Source organism: Notolabrus celidotus, chromosome 21 (genome assembly GCF_009762535.1).
Source record: "Notolabrus celidotus isolate fNotCel1 chromosome 21, fNotCel1.pri, whole genome shotgun sequence".
Classification (NCBI taxonomy): domain Eukaryota; kingdom Metazoa; phylum Chordata; class Actinopteri; order Labriformes; family Labridae; genus Notolabrus; species Notolabrus celidotus.
Window position 1 is genome coordinate 17,141,782 of NC_048292.1, and position 24,034 is coordinate 17,165,815.

General features: G+C 38.8%; 2 protein-coding genes across 7 annotated transcripts in view; one reads left to right on the plus strand and one right to left on the minus strand.

Moving 5' to 3' along the window:
* Nucleotides 1-137: 137 nt before the first annotated feature.
* On the minus strand, nt 138-3,662 carry LOC117805017 (transmembrane protein 60-like). Its single transcript, XM_034673548.1, has 3 exons — nt 3,484-3,662; nt 2,870-2,999; nt 138-1,549 (listed from the first exon to the last, which is right to left on the minus strand). Exons 2-3 carry the CDS (start codon nt 2,951-2,953, stop codon nt 1,232-1,234), a joined length of 402 nt encoding a protein of 133 aa, XP_034529439.1. The 5' UTR covers nt 2,954-2,999; nt 3,484-3,662; the 3' UTR covers nt 138-1,231.
* A 3,124-nt stretch (nt 3,663-6,786) lies between these two features.
* LOC117805057 (putative homeodomain transcription factor 2) overlaps nt 6,787-24,034 on the plus strand; it is a 49,507-nt gene continuing 32,259 nt past the window's right edge. For 2 of the 6 annotated variants that reach the window (XM_034673625.1, XM_034673629.1), the window contains exons 1-2: nt 6,862-7,084; nt 13,275-13,337. The gene's annotated coding sequence lies outside the window, so the exon portion shown is untranslated. Of the gene's footprint in view, nt 7,085-13,274; nt 13,338-24,034 lie in introns of all 6 variants that reach the window. The other 4 variants (XM_034673628.1, XM_034673631.1, XM_034673627.1 and 1 more) reach the window with 4 other exon arrangements.

The window sequence follows — 24,034 nt, forward strand, 5'->3', positions numbered from 1 at the left end:
TGAAATTTCAATGAGGTTTTCTTGGTTCAATTAAATTCAAATCTGTTCCTTCTGAGCATGTGAATGCTGATTTATATCATCTTAGAATAGTATTTTATTGCAGTACATTTCTGATTAAGAGACAGCTCACCACAGAACAATGTACAGAAACTGTTTATTTCTTACAAGACAAGCATTAATGATCAATAGTTTCCAAATTGAGCATCCGCTCCTTGTCATTTCAACATTGTGCAAAATAATGCAGAAAAAAATACTTACAATTGAATGGCACAAAACAAATGTTGCAGTGTCAGCTGTACCGTGAACATAACATATAAACATTACGGCTGCAGGCAAAACATATTCAAATGGGATCAATTTACACAGTAATAACTACCCTTTATTCAGTTCTCCTACATGTATCTGACTGTTAATCACTTTCTTTACCAACTATGGTATAGTTGCACATGTCAATTGTTTCTTCAAGCACTATTAGACCGTTGTACCTAAAAACAGCAAACACAGGGCACGTGATGATCTGCTGGTACAAAAGAGAGTTTTTAAGGAGCAAAGGGGGCCGTCTGTGTGGAAATAACAAGCATCACAAGTTGTTCAAAGTCACTTTCATGTAAGGGCAGACTTCATAAATGATCTAAAATGTGACTTTTCTCTTCATGTGCCTGCAGACAAACCCCCATCTTGTCCACATATATAATTAATTTACAACTTAAGAAACATTTAGCTAGCTTCACTTACAAATCAGGAATGCAAAGGAAACATGTATGTGTGGAAGTACAGCTGCACAATATCTAAAGAGAATTCACACTTCAAGATTTAGTACCAAAGTGGAAGTAATAGTTCTGAAACTTAAATATAGGAAGTCTTCATTTACCAGTTCCTTCTTTGCCTGCTTATATACAGGGTAAATAAACACTAGAAAACAATACTGAGCGTCTTGACTCTAAAAGATAAGCAAACAAGCAAACAATGTTTCTTCCAGTGTAGAATTCATAGTAGTCTTCAATCTCGTTTTTGCAGTTGGCATTTTTTTCATGAAAGAAGATAGAGCCACCTCTTTAAGCAATATTGATGGTCTGAACACAGTATGGTCATTTTAATTATACACCTGTCTGATGATTATTTAATTCCTTCACAGTCCTTTCATGACCAAAACAAAGTCAAGTCATAGTGAGACATATCTATCCTTGACAGTTTTTGTGTGATAATTGTTGATTTTGAGGTTCAGTCCTTCTTAAGCTTCTCGCCTTTCAGGAAAGATGTTTAGCCCCAGCTCCACTAGCGCCCCCAGCAGCATGGTCCACAGAGGTATGCACACAAACGTCAGCTTTACATCCGCCAGCTTCTCCAACTTGGCGCACAGCGTCAGGCAAAAGCCCAGTTTTAGCAGCATGGCTGTCAGGTACCAGGCACGCAGACGCAGGTCTGGGGAGCCATTGCGCGGGTCATAACCAGGCTTGCAACGGCCTGCCATCTTTATAGCTAGCATGAGGATGAGGATTCCGTCAAAGACCCAGACTGGGAGGAAAATGAGGAACCAGTTCCACTGCACCTGGAGTGAGGAGAGAGGGCAGATTATATTAGTTGCAGAATGATACGGTGGCCCTGAAGTGCAAATCACAACGGCAAATCAGAAAACAATACTGCTTAGGGCAGTGTTTTTCAACCTTCTCTGAGCCAAGGCACATTTCTTACATTAAAAAATCCTGAGTCACACCACCAACTAAAAGTGTTACAAAATGACACATTTAGTCTCTCAATTTATCAATCTATTTATCTGAGAGAGGGACTTTGGCTACTTCTTTAACTGTGTCAGGGCGAAGCATCTTATTTACAATAGCTTTTAGATAGATAGATAGATAGATAGATAGATAGATAGATAGATAGATAGATCTTTATTTGTCCTTAATAAGGAGATTTGTTGCCACCGTCTGTACAGGAATACATGTATGAACACAATAACCATAACCATCCACCCAGCCTCACAGGTAATAATAATGTCTCTGCCACAGTGTTTGCCTTTTTTGATTTGGCTACGAGTTCAGCTACTAAGTAGCTAGCTGTGAGAGCTCTCGCAGACACCATAGTAGTTTTCTCATAAAAGTTGCCTTTTTCCGTCACTCATATTACGCTATTCATCCGTGTTAGACTTTTATCCAGGGCCCAGTTTGGAGTTTTCATTTTTCATTTTTCATCGCTTTTGTACGCCTACGTCTTGTCACATACACCTCTCGTGCGAATCATTATTAATTCTATTGTCTTAAATTAACAAGGTCATTAGTGTGCTTTATTGCCACCCAGTGTGTAGTTAGCACAGGTCAGTACACGGACGAGTATTGAATTACTCTGCCAGTCACTACACTGCAGGCACAGACGCACTACATTGCAAATTGTTTGCAGTATATGAATAATATTTTTTTTGGACTAACTAAGTGACATTTGATAATGTCCCACAGCACACCTGACGATCTGTCACGGCACACTAGTGTGCCACGGCACAGTGGTTGAAAATCACTGGCTTAGGGTACTTATTTCTTCTGGTTTGGTTAATTTTGTAGTATTTTCTGAATTGCCTTTGTGTTTCCTAATTTGCCTTTGTGTTTCCTAATTTGCCGTAGTGTTATTCGATTTGCAGTAGTGTCTTTTGATTTGCCGTACTGTTTTCTTATTTGCCGTTGTGATTTGCACTTCAGGGCCACCGTAGAATTGAGACTCAGATTGTTTCTGACTGTGAGATGGATTAAAAAACTAGCTTTGGCAAGAAGATGATTGAGCACTTAAATAGAGGATGAATAACTAAACTACAGAAAGTATTACTGATGACACCTTCAATAGAGTGAGACTGATGAGAACTAAGAGAACAAATATTTACCTTCCCATCCAGTTTAAGTACCAGCATGATGAGGAAGACCAGGGTGAAAACCCAGGTCAACAAAACCCTTTGAGCTAGAGACATCCCTGTGATGGGAGACCGACCAGAGGAGGAAACAGAAAAACAGATGCTGTGAAGAGAGAGAGAGAGAGAGAGAGAGAGAGAGAGAGAGAGAGAGAGAGAGAGAGAGAGAATATAATATGTAATGAATATGGTGTGTGATTAATGTATATATGGTGAGTGTAGTGTGTTGTGAATATATATAATGTACTGTATGAATTTATGTGCTTTGGCAATAATATCTCGTTGTTCATGCCAATAAAGCAAATTTGAATTGAATTGAATTGAATTATAATGATGCATCAACATGTCTATGGAGTACATCAGCAAGGAAATCCACAAATACTTGAAGAGGCACCGTTTCAATAACTGTTTGCAGCTACATAAAGCGTAGCTGTGTTGTTGATATCAAACACATTACATATGACTGATTTGTAGTTATATTGTTTAATTCGTCGTTATTATTAAGCTAGTGTTATATTGACAGCTAGCTTCCCCAGATGCAGCATTTAGCTAACCGGTTGTTGATTTATTGAGGACAAAGTCCAACTTACCTCAGTGTGTTTCTAGATCCTTGGCGAGCATGTTCATCTCTTTACATGGCACACTCTAGAATTCATAACATGTTTAATGCATTTCACATAACTATGAAAAGACGTGCCCCCATAATGAAAGCAAAAACAGACGGAGGGATTCCTGCTCCGTTATCTCTGTCGGCCCCGCCCGTGCTCAAAGCTGATTGGTCCTCGTCTAGCTACGTCACGTTTGTTGAACGTCCAGCAGTCTAACCGTAAAGTGTCTGATAACGCGCACGTGTAACGGATGTGACTGGGGCAAAGAAGAGGGGGGGCGTCAAACTGGCTGGTTCCCATCATGTATTTACTGTCTGCTGTCTCTATTCTCTGCACCTTTACTCCCTCAGAGCTGAAAGCCGTGAAGAGCAGAAACATCTACAGCAGGGGTGTCCAAAGTACGGCCCGGGGGCCAATTGCGGCCCAAGGTCCATTTATTGATGGCCCCAAGCTTCCATCTTAAAACGTGTTATTTATAGCACAGATATTAATCACATTCTGAATCATCTGTACATTTGCAGTTTCTTTCAAGCGCACAAACAAAACCAAAGTCAATCCAGAAACGTCTCAAAAGGCTTCATATGGACTACTTGTATAAAGCCAATGCACTTGGAACTCTGCAAGACGGCAATAAAGAAGAAACACAAGAACTCTTAAAGTTGACAGGTTTTCAAATTAATGTTTTTATCATGATGTGAAAATGTTCTTGACACAAAAGAGGACACAAGACAAGATCAAAATTATGAAATTGTGCAGAAAAGGCAAAATTTGGTGAATAAAAATAGTTTAGAACTCAGGAAAATAATTATTTAGTTCTTAAATTGTTGTCTGCTTGTCAGAAAAGTCTTAAAAACAACATGAAAAAGAAGTGTGGTGAAATCCAGATCATGATCCTGCCATAGGAAAATAATGATACAATATTTTTTCCCACATTGCCCGACCATTTTCCTCCAGAAGAAGATAATGTTTGTTAATGTTTACGTGGCTTATGGAGAACTGAGGACTTCCTAGTTACTGTTTTATTGAGAACATTTTTAAAATAATTGTTATTAAATAGAGATTTGATAGAAAACTTATGATTCCAAAGTTGCAGTATGAGCCACTGGCCCTGAGTTATTCTGACAACATCATATGTGGCCCTCTTTGAAAAAAGTTTGGACACCACTGATCTACGGAAACACTTAAGGTACAGAGGTTGCAAGAGGCACTCAAGGTAATTTAGAAAGGAAACGTTTAGACACAGCGATTGATGAGAGCAACTCATTGAGATAACTCTCAAATCGGATGAAACAACGAATGCAATTGATAAATGTAAATTGCAAAGCAGACTTGACTTTAAAGTGCATTTTTTAAACTCCGTATCTGTAGCTCTGCTTCCTGTAGGAAGGTTTAACGTCCACTAGATGTAAGCAGAGTTCTCCTTACAACACACTGTAGGTTTTTTTCTATTTTCGTTTCCATGATAACACACAACGTTTTTATTTTCTACATGTAGTATCTTGTTTATTCCTTTTTCTTCTGAGTGATAGGCAGGGTGCGTCTCCAGGAATCTTGGACCCCCTGAAAAGATATATTATTTATTTATTTTATTATTTAACTATCACCTATATACTTTTTTAATGTTAAAACTACCTCTGCACTATTATCATATTATTTTAGCCTGTACTTATTAGTAATGCCTACTTGTTGTTATTTTTGTGTTTATAGTTGATATTATTATTATTATTGTTGTTGTTATTACTATTATATTTTTATTTTTATTCTTGTACAAAGAGAGCACAGCTTACCAAGTCAAATTCCTTGTGTGTTCAAGCATACCTGGCCAATAAAGCTGATTCTGATTCTGAAGATATCCCCATCCCCATCACCACAGCCAACCCTACAAAGTATAACATTGTTGTTTTAATACTGGTTTAGTTGCATTAAACAAAAATACATGCTTAAACTATCCTGTTTAACTGACTCAAATCTACATATCAATATATATATATATTTTTTTACAATTTCTCCAAATGCAATTGCACAATATTGACTTTCAGTCTGTCCACCTCTAACGAAAATTGTCTTATTAAATGAACAAACATTCAGAATTCCTTTCTGGAAAAAAGGGGAGTCTCTTCCTATAGTCTAGATTGATCGGCTCATGCCTAAAGTGGGGAATTGTCATATTTTCATAGCATCCAGTATAGCTGACTCTGATTGAAAGTAAACTGTAGGTTTTTAGAGTTTTGCTTCATGACGGTAGATTATACCAAATAATGCCCCCTTGTTGTTATTCAACAAGTCACTTGGCTTCAAATGATCTTGTTTAAAGAGGTGGACAGTCTGAAGGGCAATATTGTGCATTTACATTTGGAGAAATTGATAAAAAAAAATAATCAATCAATCAATCAATCAATCAATCAATCAATCAATCAATCAATCAATCAATCAGACTTTATTTATAAAGTGCTTTCCATACAATGACATTGTAACACAAAGTGCTGTACAAAACTTCAAATAGAATAAATTAAGAAAAAGATCCCACCCCCAGCCCCGATCCCAAACCCACTCCATAATCCTAAGGTTAAGAACACAATATGCAACAATAGTAATAAAAACAATAAAAATAAATAAAATAAAAAATAAGTTGCTGAACGAACAGAGGAAACGCTCTCATGATATCTTAATAAGGAAACACTGGAGGTAAAATAAGATGTTAAAACTCAAAACAGGAAATTAAAATCACCAAAGTAAAATACATTTCTAAGATAATAAAACACTAAAATATTAAACCATTAAAATAACTTAAGATGCTAGACTTAAAATAAATAATTAAGTACATAAATAAATAAAGTAGAATAAAAGTGACTACATTTGAAATAGATAATAAATAAATAAATAAATACATAAATAAATAAAGAAGAATAAAAGTGACTAAATTTGAAATACATAATAAATAAATAAATAAATACATAAATAAATAAAGTAGAATAAAAGTGACTAAATTTGAAATAGATAATAAATAAATAAATACATAAATAAATAAAGTACAATAAAAGTGACTACATTTGAAATAGATAATAAATAAATAAATAGAACTATTAAGAATAAAAATAAAACTTAGTTAAAAGCAAGATTAACATGGTAGGTCTTGAGTTTGCCTATATATATATATATGTAGCTTAAATTTGAGTAAGTTAACAGGATAGTTTTAGGCATATATTTTTGTGTAATGCAAATAAACCAGTGTTAAAGCATCATGTTATATTGTGTAGGGTTGGCTGTGGTGATGGGGCTCACTGAGATATCCTTTCAGGGGGTCCAGCCTCTTCTCATTACGCACAGTTGGTTGTGACGTTTATTGGCTTAAAATGTCCTTGCGCGTTTACACGGTGGTTTACGGGTATGGGCTGAAGTTGTATTTTTACAGTGAGACGCTGAAAGGGAAAAGCTACTGCTTCAAACACCGATGAGCAGACACTCAGCATCTCCTCTTGTCAGTGGAAAAAGCTAGCCTGCGCCGTGCTGTACGCAAAGCGTCTGGGGAGGCACAGTTCGGGTCTGCGTGGGGAAACTCGGAGCTGCTGTTGCTGTCAAGGAGGTGAGAATGATCGTGTGCACGGTGGTGTGTTTGGACAGAAGCGATCCGGATTTCACTGTGGGGTCAGCTGTGTGGGGCTCTTTGTGCCTGCCGGTGGCTTAGCTAAGTATGTAGCATTAAAAGAGCTAGCAGCAGAAAGAGGAGGAGGAGGAAGACAGTCTGCATGAAGTGAACCATGAAGACTGTCTGAAAACACCGTGGATAGGTTTTCATGCAGGCTAGCTTCAACATTAGCTTCACTGCACAGGTCGTGTCCTGTTGAAGAGAGAAAACACACTTTGCTGCATGCGCTAGATTTACTGTAGGAATGCACGTAGATGTCAAACCATCATAAAACATACTATGTGACTTTGATCAATTACAAACAATCTTTCTAATTGAAATACACTAGTGCTCATTTTCTTCTTGTAAGGATCCCCTCTCTGTAGTATAGTAGAGGTGGGCCAACCAGCCTCAAATCATAAAGATTAGTCATGAAACATGAACCATTCATCTTAGAAGAAAGGGCCTATTTAACAAGAGGGACTGCCTTGGCCTGCCATGCAAGGATTCAACTGATCAGGAAACCAGAGTCATTCCTTGGGTGTCTTCTAGAGGTAATAATCTGAGGTAGCCATCCATAAATAATGACCAAAAATGCCCAGCTGGAAGATGTCTTTGCCCTTTTGGATTTCTAGCTTTTAACAGACCAGTCAGGTTACAGGCTAATATTTCTCCTTATCATTAAACAGTTCCTATATAGCAAATGATTTACCTGTTTGTTGACTTTATGTGCAAGTTGTCAGTAAAACTAGGTAGAAATTAAAATAACATTATAGCAGACCTATGTAGGGCTATGAAAAAAATATTGATATTGCAGTATATCATTCTACTGACTTGTACGAAACAGTTATCATATCCCTGGCACTACATAGATAATTTAAGAGATTCCTTTACTCGTCCTAAGGGGAAATTCAAGTGTTACAGTAACAGAGTAGACAGTGCAAAAGAAATATATAAAGCAAACAAGAGCCTATAAAGTAACAATCATTAAAAAGTTATGAGCAATAAAAATCAAAATTAAAGAAGTATAAGATAAACATATCTTAAAATCATATATATATATATATATATTACTGATTATAGAGTCTGACCACTGCAGGAAGAAAAGACCTACGGTATCTCTCCGTGAGACACCGCGGGTGAAGAAGTCTGTCACTGAACAAGCTACTTAGTGTTGTTCTGGTCTCCTGGAGGGGGTGTGACGTGTTATCCATCAGAGAAGATAGCTTTGCTATCATCCTCCTGTCAGCCACCACCTCCACAGGGTCCAGTGGGCAGCCCAGGACAGAGCTGGCCTTCTTCACCAGTCTGTTCAGCTTCTTCCTGTCAGCAGCAGAGATGCTACTTCCCCATATTTAAATTTCTTAAGATTATACATCACTAGTCTCAACAGATTCTACTAAGACTCACAGTATCACTACTTGGCAGTGACACTAATGACATCAACACCTCACTTTACTTTTCATAGAAGCATTTAGTATTCCTTGGTTATTCAGATACTGTGATGTTTCGCCTTAAAACTGTCAAACAATTGATAAGAATAGCTGTATTGCAATATAAATCTTATTGTGAATGTAACAGGAACTGTACCCTGTTATCGCCACCCCTAGACTCTCGGCTGGTGTCCATTTAATGGCATGTTTTGTGTAACTACACTCTGAAATCATGAGTTAGAACTATATAAAACCAAGAGTGAAATACATCTGCATCAGCTGTGCAATAAACATACAGACAGGTTAAAAAAAACTAACAAAGCTTGTATAGTTTAACATGATTACAACTTGTATATGTCAGTCTGTAGCGTGTATATGATTCATTCATTTCTTGTAAATGAGAACAGGTCATTTCAGGCTGAATGTTTTTAGTAGTAAAGCCGGTTATAGACGCTGTATCATCTACTGCAGCTGAGACATGACTGTGTTTGGACTGAAGCCAGCCAGTGCACATGTTGGTTTCACCTGCAGGCAGTCAGGTAAACATGTGGATGTCTACGTGCAATGCTGAGTAGTGCTATTTGAAGAACTACTTTTCTAATTCGGAAACATTTACATCCCTGTTAGGCAACAATGAAGCGAAATACTTGTCTTGATTTTGGCTGCCGGCTTTATAAATCAGTCAGAGCCACACTTTAACAAGTGACAGTAGTTCAGTGAGGTAAACGAAGCCTCTAGGTGCCCTTGAGCATGACACTTCCAGGTAGTTTGTGATTGCAGAAACATTCAGGAAGAGTTTGCAAACAGGTATTTAATTTATTACTTGTTGACAGACAGAGCGAGGGATGAAATCACTGCTACTGAAGGTGCTGTGTCACACCCAGCTGACTTTCTTACACACTTGGGATTCCCGGTGCGTTCCTTCCAACGCTCACATGCACACTGACGCACCATGGGGATCGAATGTGACAGCCCTTACACCTTTAACATGTGGATTGATAGATCATTAGTTGGGGATGGTAGTACCTGTCAGTCAACGTAGCTGTGCAGCAGGTCAGTCAGTGCAGTGTGTGTGTGTGTGTGTGTGTGTGTGGGAAGTGTTTTTGTTTTTATACACATGCGTTAGCACTAAGTGAGCTGTTATGGTTGCCGGATTAAGTGTGTAAGTGTTTGTGTGTATATTTCCAGCATCCACAGCCCAGACTGCTGTCTATTGTCGGAGCAGCGTGTTCCTTTGTATTCCTTTGTATTCCTTTGTATTCCTTTGTATTCCTTTTGGATTGTTCGCACTCTCAGCCCTTTCTTCTCTCCTCACTCCTTCTCTCTCTCCCTCTCTTCTGTCTGTCTCCCTCAGACGATGCTCTGTCTATTGTGCAGGCTGGACTTGCCTGCAGAGCCTGTTACATCACCAGCTGCAATGTAGTTACATCACACACTAGACTGTCCTATCATCGTTTATTACAGCTGCAGAGTGGCCTGTGCAGCGTTGATATAATTCAGAGAAATGAAGCTGTTGCGGTTCTGAGAGTGAGCAAGGAAAGGTTGCAGAGACAAGGTCAAGTGGCTTTGCAGAGAAGTGCACTGTTTTGATCTCAACTGTGCTGCGCCATAGTGACAGGATGTTAATGATACGGTGGAAAGTGTTGTGTTAGGATGAGATATTGGTGCGGAGGTTAACTTTATGAAGTCATGTGTTAGAGACAGGAGATGGAGTCTGCACCTGCAGTGTTTACTCCTCAAATGATCAGTCTCTCTGTAAGTGTAGTCCTGAGTCAACATGGCAGATAGAAACTGATACCAATACAGACGTTCGACAGACGTGGACCTTCTTCTCGTGGTTTACTGAGACTTGAATAGCGTGCATGCAGCCTAAATGTGGTTAGAAACACATGCAGTTTTCCTGCTATGTCAAATCAAATATCTGATGTATGCAAGAGCTTTAGGTATGCATTTTTTAGACTTAAACACACAAAATAATACACTTTATTTAGAGACAGCCTGCAGGAGGATCTGAGAGGAGCTGGAGATTTAGACTTTTAAACATAAACTAAAAACGAATCTATTCAGTCTGGCTTTTATGGAGGGTTTTAACAGTTTTATTACTTTAATGTTTTATATAGATTTTAATGTTGTTTTATATTTTATTAATTTTAAATATCTTTTTAAAAATTATTTATGTGCTCAATTTTATTGATATTTTAGCCTTTGTTTTATCTTCAACTCTTATCCTTAACCTTTTTTTACATTTATTTATTTTAACTATTTATATTCTTAATGCTAATTTGATGCTTAACTTATTTTAATCACACATTTTTTCATTGTTGCTGTTGTGCATTAGTCTCTATTTTAAAATCTGTTTTTGTTTTTAATGTCTAGCCATTATTTTATTTCTGCTTCTTTCTTGATTTCAATCGCTGTAAAGCACTTTGAATTGCATTTTATTTGTGTGAAAGGTTCTATATAAATAAAGCTTGACTGATCGATAAGAGCTGCAAAAAGACTGAAAATCAGAAGTACGTAAAAAAGGTAGACCACGAAAGATAAAAAGGAATAAAACAAGTTAAAGAAAATGCTAAAACCAAAAACAATATAATAAAAGTAAATTAAAAAAAGCAGAAGAATAAAACCAACAAAAGAGATTAAAACAGAACAAATATAAAACATGAAATATCAAATCCTGCCCGTCTAAAAACATGCCCAGATTACACCTCCTGTAAAAGCACATCTATAAACGTGCTATTAAAAGAGATTTAAAAGAGGATGAAGAGTATACTCATAGTTGTGTCTCTTTTTGATGCTTGTGTGTAATTCTTGCGACTGAATATGTCTGCGGATGGAGAGCGAGGCTCTCAGCCTTGTTGCTGTTTAATGGTATTATTACACAATACTTATAAGGAGTCATTGCATCATATGTGACACTGGTCATCCTCCAGCTTTTCTAATGACAGTGGCTTTTTGTTTGTTTGTGTATCACTGTGACACTGATGTCTGATGTCCATTTTCCAGCTGTGAAGAAAAGGACAGCTGACGTGAGATATACTGTATGCGATGGAAAGCTAATAGTTTAGCCACAGTGGACAAAGTGGGTGTTTTAGCAACACTTCAAGGTCTTGCTCCACTTTTCTTTATCAAAGATGGTTTATAGACCCAGTAGCTTCTCAGGCTGCACTCACATGTGCCTTGTTTATGACATTATTTTCGAAGACCAGCACGAGATGGAAACTGTTTTTCTCAATGTTTTTTTAATATTTAACACAACTCTACCCAATTTTATTTACAACGCTGCACCTTTCATATATTCAAGCATGCAGCCCAAAGTGCTGCACAATGAACAGAGACAGAAAACAACAGCAACAGATAAAATGATACAAGGCTAAAACAAGACAGAGGAATGTGAAATGAAATACTTAAAAAATGAAATAAAAATAAAATCAATTAAAATATAGTCAATCAATTAAATAAAATCAAATAAATACCAGATACATAAAATCAAATAAAACAATTAAAAAAGAATAAAATAGAATAAAAATAAAATCAATTGAAAATGATGCTAAACAATGGTTATAAAAGTAATAATGCAGTCCAGGGCTAAAAGGAAATGACTCCAAGTTAAAAGCCAGATTAAAACGATAAATCTTAAGTTTCCTTTTAAAAACACCCAGAGAGCTCGCTGTTTTAATGTCCAGAGGCAGAGAGCTCCACAGCTTTGGTGCATAAAAACAGAAAGCTCTCTGGCCGGCGCTTGTGAGAGACACATGAAGAACATTTGAAAGAACATTAACAGAAGCCATCGTTGTTGCCACGGTGTCAACAGGCAGAGGTGAAATGTGCTGGATTCCTTAACACCGATTGATCAGTCAACGTGTGACCAGGTTGTCCCTGGTGTCACTTCTGCTGTTGTCATGTAGTTTTGACCAATCAGAAACAAGTATTTAACACAGCTGGGTAATAAATGGAGAAATAGTTTTCCTCAGTGAACCCTAAGTGTAACACAGTATCACTGCAGAGCTGAGGATCGCACTGAGCAGGGCTTTTATGCCCTGAAGACTGACTTGCACGTGACATGTAGTGTGACGTTAAGTAGCATGTTACCTGTCATTGCAGCCTGTCAGGATAATTCATGGCGGCACACGTTTGAGGATAATGAGGGTGATGAAAAAGGAAGACAATGAAAGTGTTGCAGTCGGTCTCCTGATTTCTACAAGAGCTTCATTGTTAGACAATTGACTGTAAAGACACTGCTGCTGTTATTCATTATTGTTTCTGAGAGCTCTGTCTTTGCTTAAGAGGCAATCTCTGAGTGTGTGTGTGTGTGTGTGTGTGTGTGTGTGTGTGTGTGTGTGTGTGTGTGTGTGTGTGTGTGTGTGTGTGTGTGTGTGTGTGTGTGTGTGTGTGTGTGTGTGTGTGTTTGACAATCAGTAACGTGCTGCTCTCATGCCTCATCTTGCAAACACAAGCCAAAGCAATTACACACATAAAACTGCTGTTAAACATAGAAAAAAGATGAAGCTATTAGCCAGAATGACCAAAATGAGGCCTCTTTTTCCAGACTGACTGGTTTCTTCCACCACCGCACACACACACACACTCACTCGCATACATGCACGCACATACGCACAAACTGCCAGTGTCGCTTTGAATCTCAAATTGTCCCAGACAGTCTTGACTGACTCTCTCTCTCTCTCTCTCTCTGTTTTTGTTTTCCAAATGTCCAGCAGCTCCTGTCCTAATTTGGCTGTGAGGACCAAACACCACTCAGCTGCCCAACCACACTAGAGGTGAGTCCTGTATGTGTGTGTTTGTATGTGTGTTTACTAGTGTACACCCCCCCTTGTTTTGTGTGAGTGCTGCATGCTTCAACAACCCCTTGTCTGTTGCTGTGAGGGTGTCAGCTGCCCCCTCCCACCCACACACACATCCACACACACACAGCCACACACATACAAACACACACTCTCTCTGACAGAGACAGTAGTTCAAGAGTACTGTTCATTATATCTGAGAAAGCCACAGATGGAAAAAATAAGAAGAACCACCTTTTCTTTTAAATATTCTTCTATCTGAGGAGAGAACAAGAAACAAACAACATGCACACAACAGCTCACTATGAAGATCTGCATCTGTTTCCACAACATGATGCAGCATAGTATTGATGCTAATTGATGCCACATCGTTTCATCAAAACAACAATAGTGGATTTTTCTTTTTTTGTCTGAAGCAGAATCTAACCTGACGTCTTAGATCTTTATTTTCAGTTTATTTTCACCACCTTTAACTTGATTTACAGCTGTTTCATAGTCTCCTTGACAAGATGTCGCTGTGTGTCTGATGCAAGCGGTAACCTCCGGTCTAAAAATATGAAGCCAATGCGGAATTGCTAAAAACTGCACTTCATTGAGGATCCGCTTGAGGCTGGCTCCGGAAGTACCGGAAACCACATACACAAATTCAAAAAAGCCGATCTTTACAGCAGAAATTAACATTTTTACAGCCTGGTTCAAAATATAACAAATTTCTCGATCAGCACACACTGTACGGGGGTTGAATTTTTTTCTAATGCAACAATTTCGAAGATATTTAGATTACGAGTTTTCCATCATGAGAGGTACAGCTGACTTGATTGACATGCGGGAACACTGTAGCTGTTGGCGAGGAGGCTCAAAGCCGCCTCTTTACCTCACAGTAATTCAACAGCAGTTAACATTTCCAATATGGCTGCCACCAACAATTGGCCTCAAAACAGCTCTTCTGAAACAGATGGGTGTCGTCACGGATACTACGTCCATTATCTGTACAGTCTGTGGTCTGATGTGATGTTTTCTAAGGTTGAGTATAAAGTCTCTTTCATGGTTATGTATGGTTATGAAACTTTCAGTAAAAGGCCCTTTGATTCTTTTTTACAGTTGTGCCTCAGAGAGGAAACTTGAACCAAGCAGACACATGAAAACCCAAATTGGTAACCCCAGATTTATTTTAGGATCAGAGCAGATTTGATGCCTATTTGATTTTTGTTTCATGTTCAACATGAAGAGGCTGGTGTGACAAAGTCCTAAGTAATGAATGCTCTCCGCAGTGGGATGGCTATGTTGCAATCAAGCCTGATTCCCTAAGAACCTAAAGCATGTCCTAACAGTCTGCAAGCTTGCTGTGTCTGACAATCACATCGCATAGCAGTGGATGCTTGCTGTCCACACTGCATCCATAAAATATACACTTCTGTAAAGTCATGTAAAAAAACATGTTGCATTTAGCTGTGTGCTGGAGACCATGAGGAGTATGTTCAGTCTTCCTACATTTGCACTTGATGAACAAAAAAAACAGACCGCCACAAGTCAAGGCACAACACTTCAACCACAAATATGGACATTATTAGTGCTCCACTATCTCCTCCAGCCAGCTGCCTCCTGATTGTAGTTTCTGTAGTGAAAAGAGGAGATGTCATACGTGTAACTCCTCATCTGAACTTCACAAATTAACGGCTCACATCCATGTTTACGAGATCAGGATCAAAACAGTGTTTGTCTCAGTGCTGCAGTTAGGACACTCCAAAAGGGAACAAACACTATTTTGTGATAAGTCTTATTTCACTTGTTCAGACACTTTGTCAACATCTTTGCAGCCATCTGACACTCCATGTTTTTTGCTTTTGCTCAAACCAACACTGTTTTCATCCTTTTCAGATAAACTTTTTTGAAAATGGTTATTGAGAAATATATTTACAATAGGATCAAGTTTTCTATTCAGGTTGTTTTTCTTCTTATGGAGCTGAGCCTATTAAATAACTAATGGACTTACTTACAGTAGAGTGTGTGAGTGTTAGTCTGGTGCTATATAATCAGACCCTGTATAGGTCAAGTGTAGTGTCACTTTGTGTCACCTGAGATTGTCAGGGATTCACCCTACATGATGGAAAAACATGATCTGCATCCCCCACCGCCCCTCTGTTACACACACACACACACACACACACACACACACACACACACACACACGAATACAGTATTTACACACACTCTCAGAATCCCCTCTGACACCTCCGACCCTCCATCCTGGATTGAGTGGCATCACATTTCCTGTAGGCATGCACGCTTACTTAAACACACACATGTGCCCCCCTTGGCCCTGCTCAGAGATGTAACCTGCACCCGTCATGAAATATAGAGCACCAACAGAGAGAGGGAGCAGCTAGAGTTACACATCACGAGTTACCCGACTCATGAAGGAGGTCTCCTCGTGTGCTCATGTTTTCATCAGAAACTTAACACTAACAGAAAACCTTTACTTTGAGGCTCTTCTTCTGTATTCTCTCGTCCTCCGTTCATTATTGTCTGTTAAAATACAACTCTAATTTTGTGGTCAGTTTTTGTGATAAATCAGATGGAGGATTTGTCAGCAGAGTTGATTCATGCTACAATTTCCACCTACACATGACTAAATGCAAATTTCAGCCTTTTGATACCAAAATTGGCTGATCTGTTTTTAAGCATTAATAAGCAAAAAGAATCTCTTTTAATCTGGTGTATGTGATTGAAAAGCTTCTATTCATCAGATTCTGCTTATCAGATTTGATAGAAGTCACATGAACCTTCCTTAAATTCACACACGTCAAAGTATATCCAGCTTAAAAAACCCTTGATGTTGCTGCAGCCGTTGGAGGGATAAAGGAGCGTATTCTGTTACACACCACAAGGTTCAGGAAATGCACACTGCACTGACCGACCTTAATGAGTTTTTCCTCTGCTTTGCTGAGCTTGAGACAGAAACAGTGTCTCACCTTTTAAGGTAGAATCAGGACAAAGCAGGCCGGGCATGAAAAGAGTATCATTCAACATCCTGAAGTCATAAAAGTCAAAGCTTGTGACACAAAGTCATGTGCAAGGATGTGGTTTAATTTCATTGGGTCCCAATCAAGGAGCAAATCCTCTTAGCTGCTCCCAGGTCTCTTATCAAATCTATTAAGTTTATCTTTAATAAATTTAAGCTGTACCAGTGTTTGAGCAGGAAATTACCTAGCGCAGGGTTTTTATTTACGCATCAGTTAATCTCAACATCCAATCCCCCTGCACGATGTGATCAATCAGGTGCATGATGGATCTGATGCACCTTGTTTTGTGGTCAGCAGACGCTTCAGTGAGGAAATAGATGATCTGAAGTGAAGCCTCTCTTCTTGTTTCCGTTGAAATGATAACAATCAAATTTCGTGTTACTTCTCGTAACTTTCGACTGAGCACAGCGAGGAAGAAGTCACTGAAAGCCAACCTCAGAGTTATTTGTGAATATGTCACATTGCAAATCGAAAGTGTCTATGTGATTGGCTGAAAGGAGTCAAATTTAAAAAAAAGGACAGAGGCTGTTAGGTTATTGCATAACTGAAAAATGAAATGTTTTGACAGCTATTACAAATACTCCTACTCATAACACCAACACACACAACTTCAACACACACACACACACACACACTTTCCATTTGTAGACACTCACAAACACACGTACTCACCACACCCTCACTGAACTCAGTCAGCGCTCATGTTTTGGTGTGTGTGTGTGTGTGTGTGTGTGTGTGTGTGTGTGTGTGTGTGTGTGTGTGTGTGTGTGTGTGTGTGTGTGTGTGTGTGTGTGTGTGTGTGTGTGTGTGTGTGTACCTGGTTTGTGATGTACTTAATGACAACATGTACACACAAACAAAGACTCTCATTCACAGTGGAATGTAAACCTGACTGGATTCTTTAATGATCATGCATAAACATCTCTGAATAGATGACATTGTTTTACATTGTAGGGAATATTATTGATCTGTTAGCAGGTTCAATTCATATTTATTTTTAATGTTTTTGCAGAATATCTTAAAACAAATGTTACAGTCTGGTTCTTCATGATTGTTGTGTGTCCCTTATTTGTGAGGATCCTATCTGAATAAAGTGGGGAAGGAATTTCTCACATTAGAAGCAAAGTCAAAGATGGTAAGGTAGATCTGACTGTCTTAATAAAAAAACAATACGTTTCCTGTTGAGAAACACGAGTATATGTTTATATATTGTATTTCTTTATTACCCAGACTGTCACATTTAAGGAAGGCTGTGCTCAGCATCATTTAATCGTCTTTTTCTGTAGTTTCTGTATTTATTTTATAAGGTACAAAAAAAAAAAAATCTACTTTGCCTACAAATGAAGGGTATTTGTTGCCTTTTGGGGCCAGTGCCAAAAAGTATTGGAATATATTACCCTGATGTACAGCAGAAAAAGAAGAAAAAATCAATTTAATTAGATTTATTTCTTAAACATTTGACCCAAGCAGCTCCAAGATATGTACAGTAAACTAAATCCTTTAAAGTATGACGTTAGGCGCAGATAAGGGAAAACTAACACTCAAAGGCAAAATTGAAGAAACCTCAGGAAAAGCAACGGACAGAGACGTTATGGTGGACAATTGAACAACAACTAAGATGAGTTACAGAGATAGAAATATACTTGTTCATCTTTGAAATGTGTCAACAACCACACAACCTCCAAACAAAGTAACGACGGGCCTGTAAGACTCACTAGAACAAATGCTTTAGCTGATATTGAGATTAAGGTAACTGTTTTTGTACCATGTGATGGAGCCAATCATAAGTCCTCTGTAATACTTTGTTAAAAACTATTTTGGTGACATAAAAACAACAAGTTCACTCACTGGAATCAAACATCTATGTTGTGATAACTTAGTTTTTCCTCCAAATGACACCACCTAGGTTGTAGTTAAATTCCTCCACATTTTTTCACTAAATATTAGGTCTGTCAATGGTAATGTTAACCCTGACATGTTTGTTTCAACTCATATTAATCGTATCACTTTCCATCATGATATACAAACTTACATGGAGGCTTAATGATGATATTGAAATGTGATACAGACTCAGAGCAGAAAAACAGGAGGCTAATTTGAATATTATACTACAGTTCTGTGGATTATCAGTGAAATTTAAGAACTACACTGGCAACTCAAGGTCATTTTGCCTCAACAGAGCAACACAGGGTGATCTAGAGGTGTTGGCCTGAGCCCCACAGGAAATCTGATTGGCCACCCAAGATGCCAAATGTGAAATAACAGAGAAAAAGAGGCCTGCAGTCTTCGACATCATGCTCGGACCTGTTTTAAACAAAAACACTAAGCCGAAAGTATGTTTTAGTTAGATACCAAGCAATTTTGGGATTTAGAGCCAGCTAACAAGAACCATTTAAACTACAGTAAATCCAAAATGTGTCACTATAAGGAGTGCACATCAGCATCATTCAAAACATTCAAGGTCTGAACCGTATTAAAAAACGTTCCAAAATTAAACACTGTGGTTCCATCTTGCATTTTTTATTGTCTTGAACCCCAACAAAGTCAGCAGGAAGCCACATGGAGCTCACATGTTCACACACACAACATTCAAAGCACTCAAATTGTCTTCTTCTTCTGATCTAATGCATGTCACCTTCGTTGAGTAGCTGCAGCAGACACATGCCTAATTACACTCAACCATTTCCTGCTTCCTCTCCAACTCACACACAGACACAGACTCACACACGCAAAAACTGCCCTCATATAAACTATGGCCCACATAATACAGTCAGTCTTACTTGACCGCCCTCTTTTCTCTGTCAGTAAATGGGTCACTTCTGTCAGACCACTGGTCACACAGACTTTCAAGCGGTCTCTGTGTGTACTTGAATGTGTATTTATGCGTTCGTGTGATTTACAAATGTGGTTGAATTCTTTGAGGGCTTTGTAATGGAGTGCGTTTGTGAATGAAGGTTTTTGTTTACATGAATTTACATGGCGTGTTTGTTGTAAGACAGTTAACTGGAAAATATGATTTGAAGAGCGTGAGGGACACTCACACGATAAACATTGAAATGTATTTACTGCTGTTAGTGTTTTCTATGAATCCTGACAGAGATAGCACATAATGTGTGTTTTTGTGTCGGCTGTCTAGGCTCTGTTCCTGAAAGTACCCTGTGCAGACAGCAGTGTATTTTGGGAACTCTGACTGTGTGGTTATGGAAAAAGTAAAGAGGGAAATAACTCCCAACTTATTTTTTCTTGTTGTTCTGTTTCCAGAATAAATGATAACCCAGCAGTTTACAGCCAATCCTGCGTACAGCACTTTATGAGGCAGTCTGTGTGTTTTTGTCTGATAATGTCTGTGAATCACTGCTGCCAGCACACTGGGGTGTCATGGAGGGATTTCAAGGCTTTGAACAGGGAGGATCTGTCTGTTTTCTTCTTATCCTCTGTCTCAGGATAGAGAGGATTTTGAGTCTTAAAGCTGTCAGAGTCTAAAACAGAATCACTGCTGTCCACTAATGATGGGGTGTAGTCCCTGTAGGTTTTTTCTGTCTGCTTTTAGACTCTTTCGTCATGCTCTTCATTGTTGTTTGGTAGTTGCTCTGACATTCATTTGTTCACAGCAGGAGTTGTAAGCACTTGTTGCTCTGCTGTAATTAGACACCAAGCTGTTTTAATTGTTGACCAGATGGTTTCTATGGAACCCTTGAAGTCCTGCAGAAGTAGAAATTATTTTCTTGTGTTCACAAGTTATTATCATTTTGGCACAAGAAAGCTATCCTTATCATTAACCTGTGTGCAAGAGTTAATTAGTTATTAAAAATCATATTTTGCATGCAAGGTAAAACCTGTGCTTAAAATGTATTATTTTGCATGCATGCATGAAATAAATGCTTACTTTCTAAATGTTTAAATTATCTAAATGTGCCACGTTGAAATGCAAAGAAAAGTTACTGGCAGCCTGTTGCAACTGAGCCCAGATAAATCATTGAAGATTTTGGGGTGGCCAACCAAATTTCAAGTGGGGCCGAGGCTACCTCCTGGATCCACCCATGCTGCCTTGCCAAAAATTAGACGACTTTTCAGGTTCCGTACGTAAAGGGAGAGGTATGATGACTTTTTCAGGTTCTGAACGTCGACTTTTCAGGTTCCGTACAGAAAGGGAGGGGTATGACGACTTTTTCAGGTTCCGGACGTAAGGGGCGGTATGACAACTTTTTAAAAAAATCAATACTTTCTCTTTTTCAAAAAACAACAACATGTTATTCAGGCAACCATTCAAAATCAAAACATCTCTTACAGCATTAAATTAACACCAGTAGGGTTAGGGTTAGCTCTCGTTTTTTTTTTTCAGTGTTCGGACGTAAGGGGGGGTACCCACAGAGTAAAAGTGGTCTGGCCCACATTACACTTAGACCTACATACAGCAAAGAATGATCGTCCTTAAGTGGCCCAGATATAGTTTGCCAGAGACGGCCCACACATGGGCCAGCTTAATCACAAGCTCATCCTTAATTGGCACAGATGCAGCATGGACAGATCTGGGCCACATAAACCAAGCCACAATCGGGCCAGATGTGGCATGCCATCATATATACAATGCCATCATTGCCAGACCTGGTCCATATCCGGTTGACATACCACTTGCCATGCCAGCAGTCAGCCAGCACTGCCGGCTTGACGCCAGATCTGGCCCAGACCTATCGGACCAGTTTTGCTATGTGGGATATGACGTCTTTTCCAGGTTCTGGATGTAAGGGGGGATGACAAGTTTATTTTAGGTTAAAGACAGAAAGCCGGGGGTAATGACAGAAGTTAAAAAGACGTTATTTAAGCAGCCACTTAAACACAAAACATTGTCTCTTCCTTTCTAACACTCTATGCAGTGTTTGCTCTACCTGTGTGTGTGTGTGTGTGTGTGTGTGTAGGCTTGCCCCAACATTTCTTTGATTCACTACCGCAACTTTTTTAGGTGTAACCTTTATCACACAAATAACATTCACAACTGTTGTATTGTTGTTGGCAGATAGGCTGTATGGCTGTGAGACCGTCGCTGTGATATGAACCTGCATACTTTTCTTTCAGTTCAGTCCCTGACTGCATTTAGCAGGAAAACTGACTCATCACATTTTTTTAAAATCTCACAAGTAGCTACATTTCTACTAAGTGCAACAGTGCTGATAGAGCCACTTCACGGCAAAGGATGACACAGAGCTCAGTTGAGATGCCAGCACCCTGCAGACGGACAAGCTTTCACATGCAAAGCAGGGTGTCTTCACTTTGCTACATCAAATTCAAGTTTCAAACACAAGCCAAAAGCTTCTGTGGAAAAGCAGAGGAAAAAAGTCATAGTGAAAGAGAAATTGGAAACCTGGAACCTTTATGAAATATCTCTGTAATGTGTTTCTTTTGTAGTATTACAGTAAACTCATTTATGTTTCTTGACAGACAGATAAAGCTGCTTTCCCCTTTGAGTCAGCCTGGCTTGCAGCCGCTGTCACCTTCCATGACTCTCCATCTCTTCACTGCTCTGTCACTCCCAACCACACAGCAGGAAAACACAGCACAATATAATAAGGAAATAGAAAAAATATTTATAATAAGACATGTAGAGACAGGGAGAGGAAGAATTGAAACAAGACAGATACTGAGAAAAAAGGGAAGAAGAATGGTTCACTATGAAGCCTCCATGTGTTTCACTTCACAGCTTCTTATTAACCACGACTTCCCTTCATCCTACCATTCCACCTCCAGTAACCAAAATGTCTCTCCTTCAGAGTTAAACCTTAATATTAATGCTAAAAGTGTCAGGAAGACTATTTGAGCATGCTAAGCTGACTTGGAGCCATTTTTGCCATTTCAGTGAAGCTCTGTTTCGTTTACAAGGATCTGGTGAAACTCTGCTCTTTGGTCCTTTTTTAAACTCACCAGACCAGCTCACATCACCTCCATCACCATGAAGATCCTGTTTCAAACACAACTCACTGTAATAACACACTGACTGTAACAGCAACACTGACACTGCATCCCTAATGTATGGTCACGGATGAACTCAGGCACCCTGCCATGTCAAGGTCCCACCAGCGTACTCATAATCCATTGGTTGACATAAAACGAATAGTCTGTATTGGTGGAGGCCAGTTATGACTGGTTTTAGTATGCATGGTGCTATAAATGTATGTAATTTGTTCTAAATGGGAATGGTAAATTGACTGCTCTCATAGCCCACCCTGCTAGTCCTCCAACTGTTCAAAGCACTTATCAATACGTCATATTAACTCTCTCACTGATTTTATACACTAGTGATAAGGATACAGTGCCAGATATCAATCTGCACATCACAATCTAAATCCTTTATGCACCATTCAAAAATACAATAGTCACGACATGATACGATATGACACAATATGACACAATACGACACGATGGAACACGACATGACACGTGACGACCAAGCGGTCGTCGTAAGATGTAAAATATGAGTCCAATGCAGAATTGCTAAAAACTGCAGTTTATCGAGGATGCGCTTGAGGCTGGCTCCGGAAGTACCGGAAACCACATACACACAAATTCATAAAAGCCGATTTTTACAGCAGAAATAAACATGTTTACAGCCTGGTACAAAAGACTAGTATAGTCTGGATAGATAATTTCTCGATCAGCACACAGTGTACGAGGGGGGATTTTTTGTAACGCGGCAATTTTGAAGATATTAAGATTACGAGTTTACCATTATGAGAGGCACAGCTGACTTGATTGACAGGCGGGAACACTGTAGCTGTTGGCTAGGAGGCTCAAAGTCGCCTCTTTACGTCACAATTGTCCACAGCAGCAATATGGCTGCCACCGACGATTGGCCTCAAAACAACGCTTCAGAAACAGATGGGGGACGACACGGACCCTCCATATTTTACAGTCTATTGACATGATACAATGTGTCACGATATGATATGATAAGAAGCGACACGATATGACGCAATACAACACGATACAACACGAGAAACCATAATACGACATGATGAGTTACATTAACATATGATATACAGTTGTGCTCATAAGTTTACATACCCTGGCTGAATGTATGGTTTCTTGGGTAGTTTCTGTTGCCATTATGATATAAAAAGAGTAAACACAGTTGTTTGATAAAAATTTTGCTTCACCCAACCACTAACCATAAGTGAAGAAAAAGTTTTTCTCTTATCATTTATATTCTCTGAAAAATGGCCAAAAAAATATGACAAATTCACCGTATGATGTGTTACAATGGGATAGGACAGGATAGACTAGAACATGGTGCCATATGTTACAGTATGATTTGCGGGAATGGCTTCTTCTCTCTTTCTTCTTTTTGGTTTCAAAAACTGACCAGCAGTCTTTTAAAGTCTTCAAACTGATATTTGTTTTCAGCTTATCAATAATTGTATCACACGTCAGGACAAATATATATTGCTGTATTGATATTTTGAGTGTGAATATATTTCAAGTTGAGTGAGAAAGTAAATTATCTATCATGTATTTGGACAGAGTATAGTACTTTTACTTTACTTCAGCAAAATCATGCCTGTGTGTGTTTGTGTGTGTTTTATAAGCCTATCCGTCCTAGGCAGTCACTCACATGCCCAAACACCGAAAGGGATCCAACAGCCGTTCCCAAATATTTCC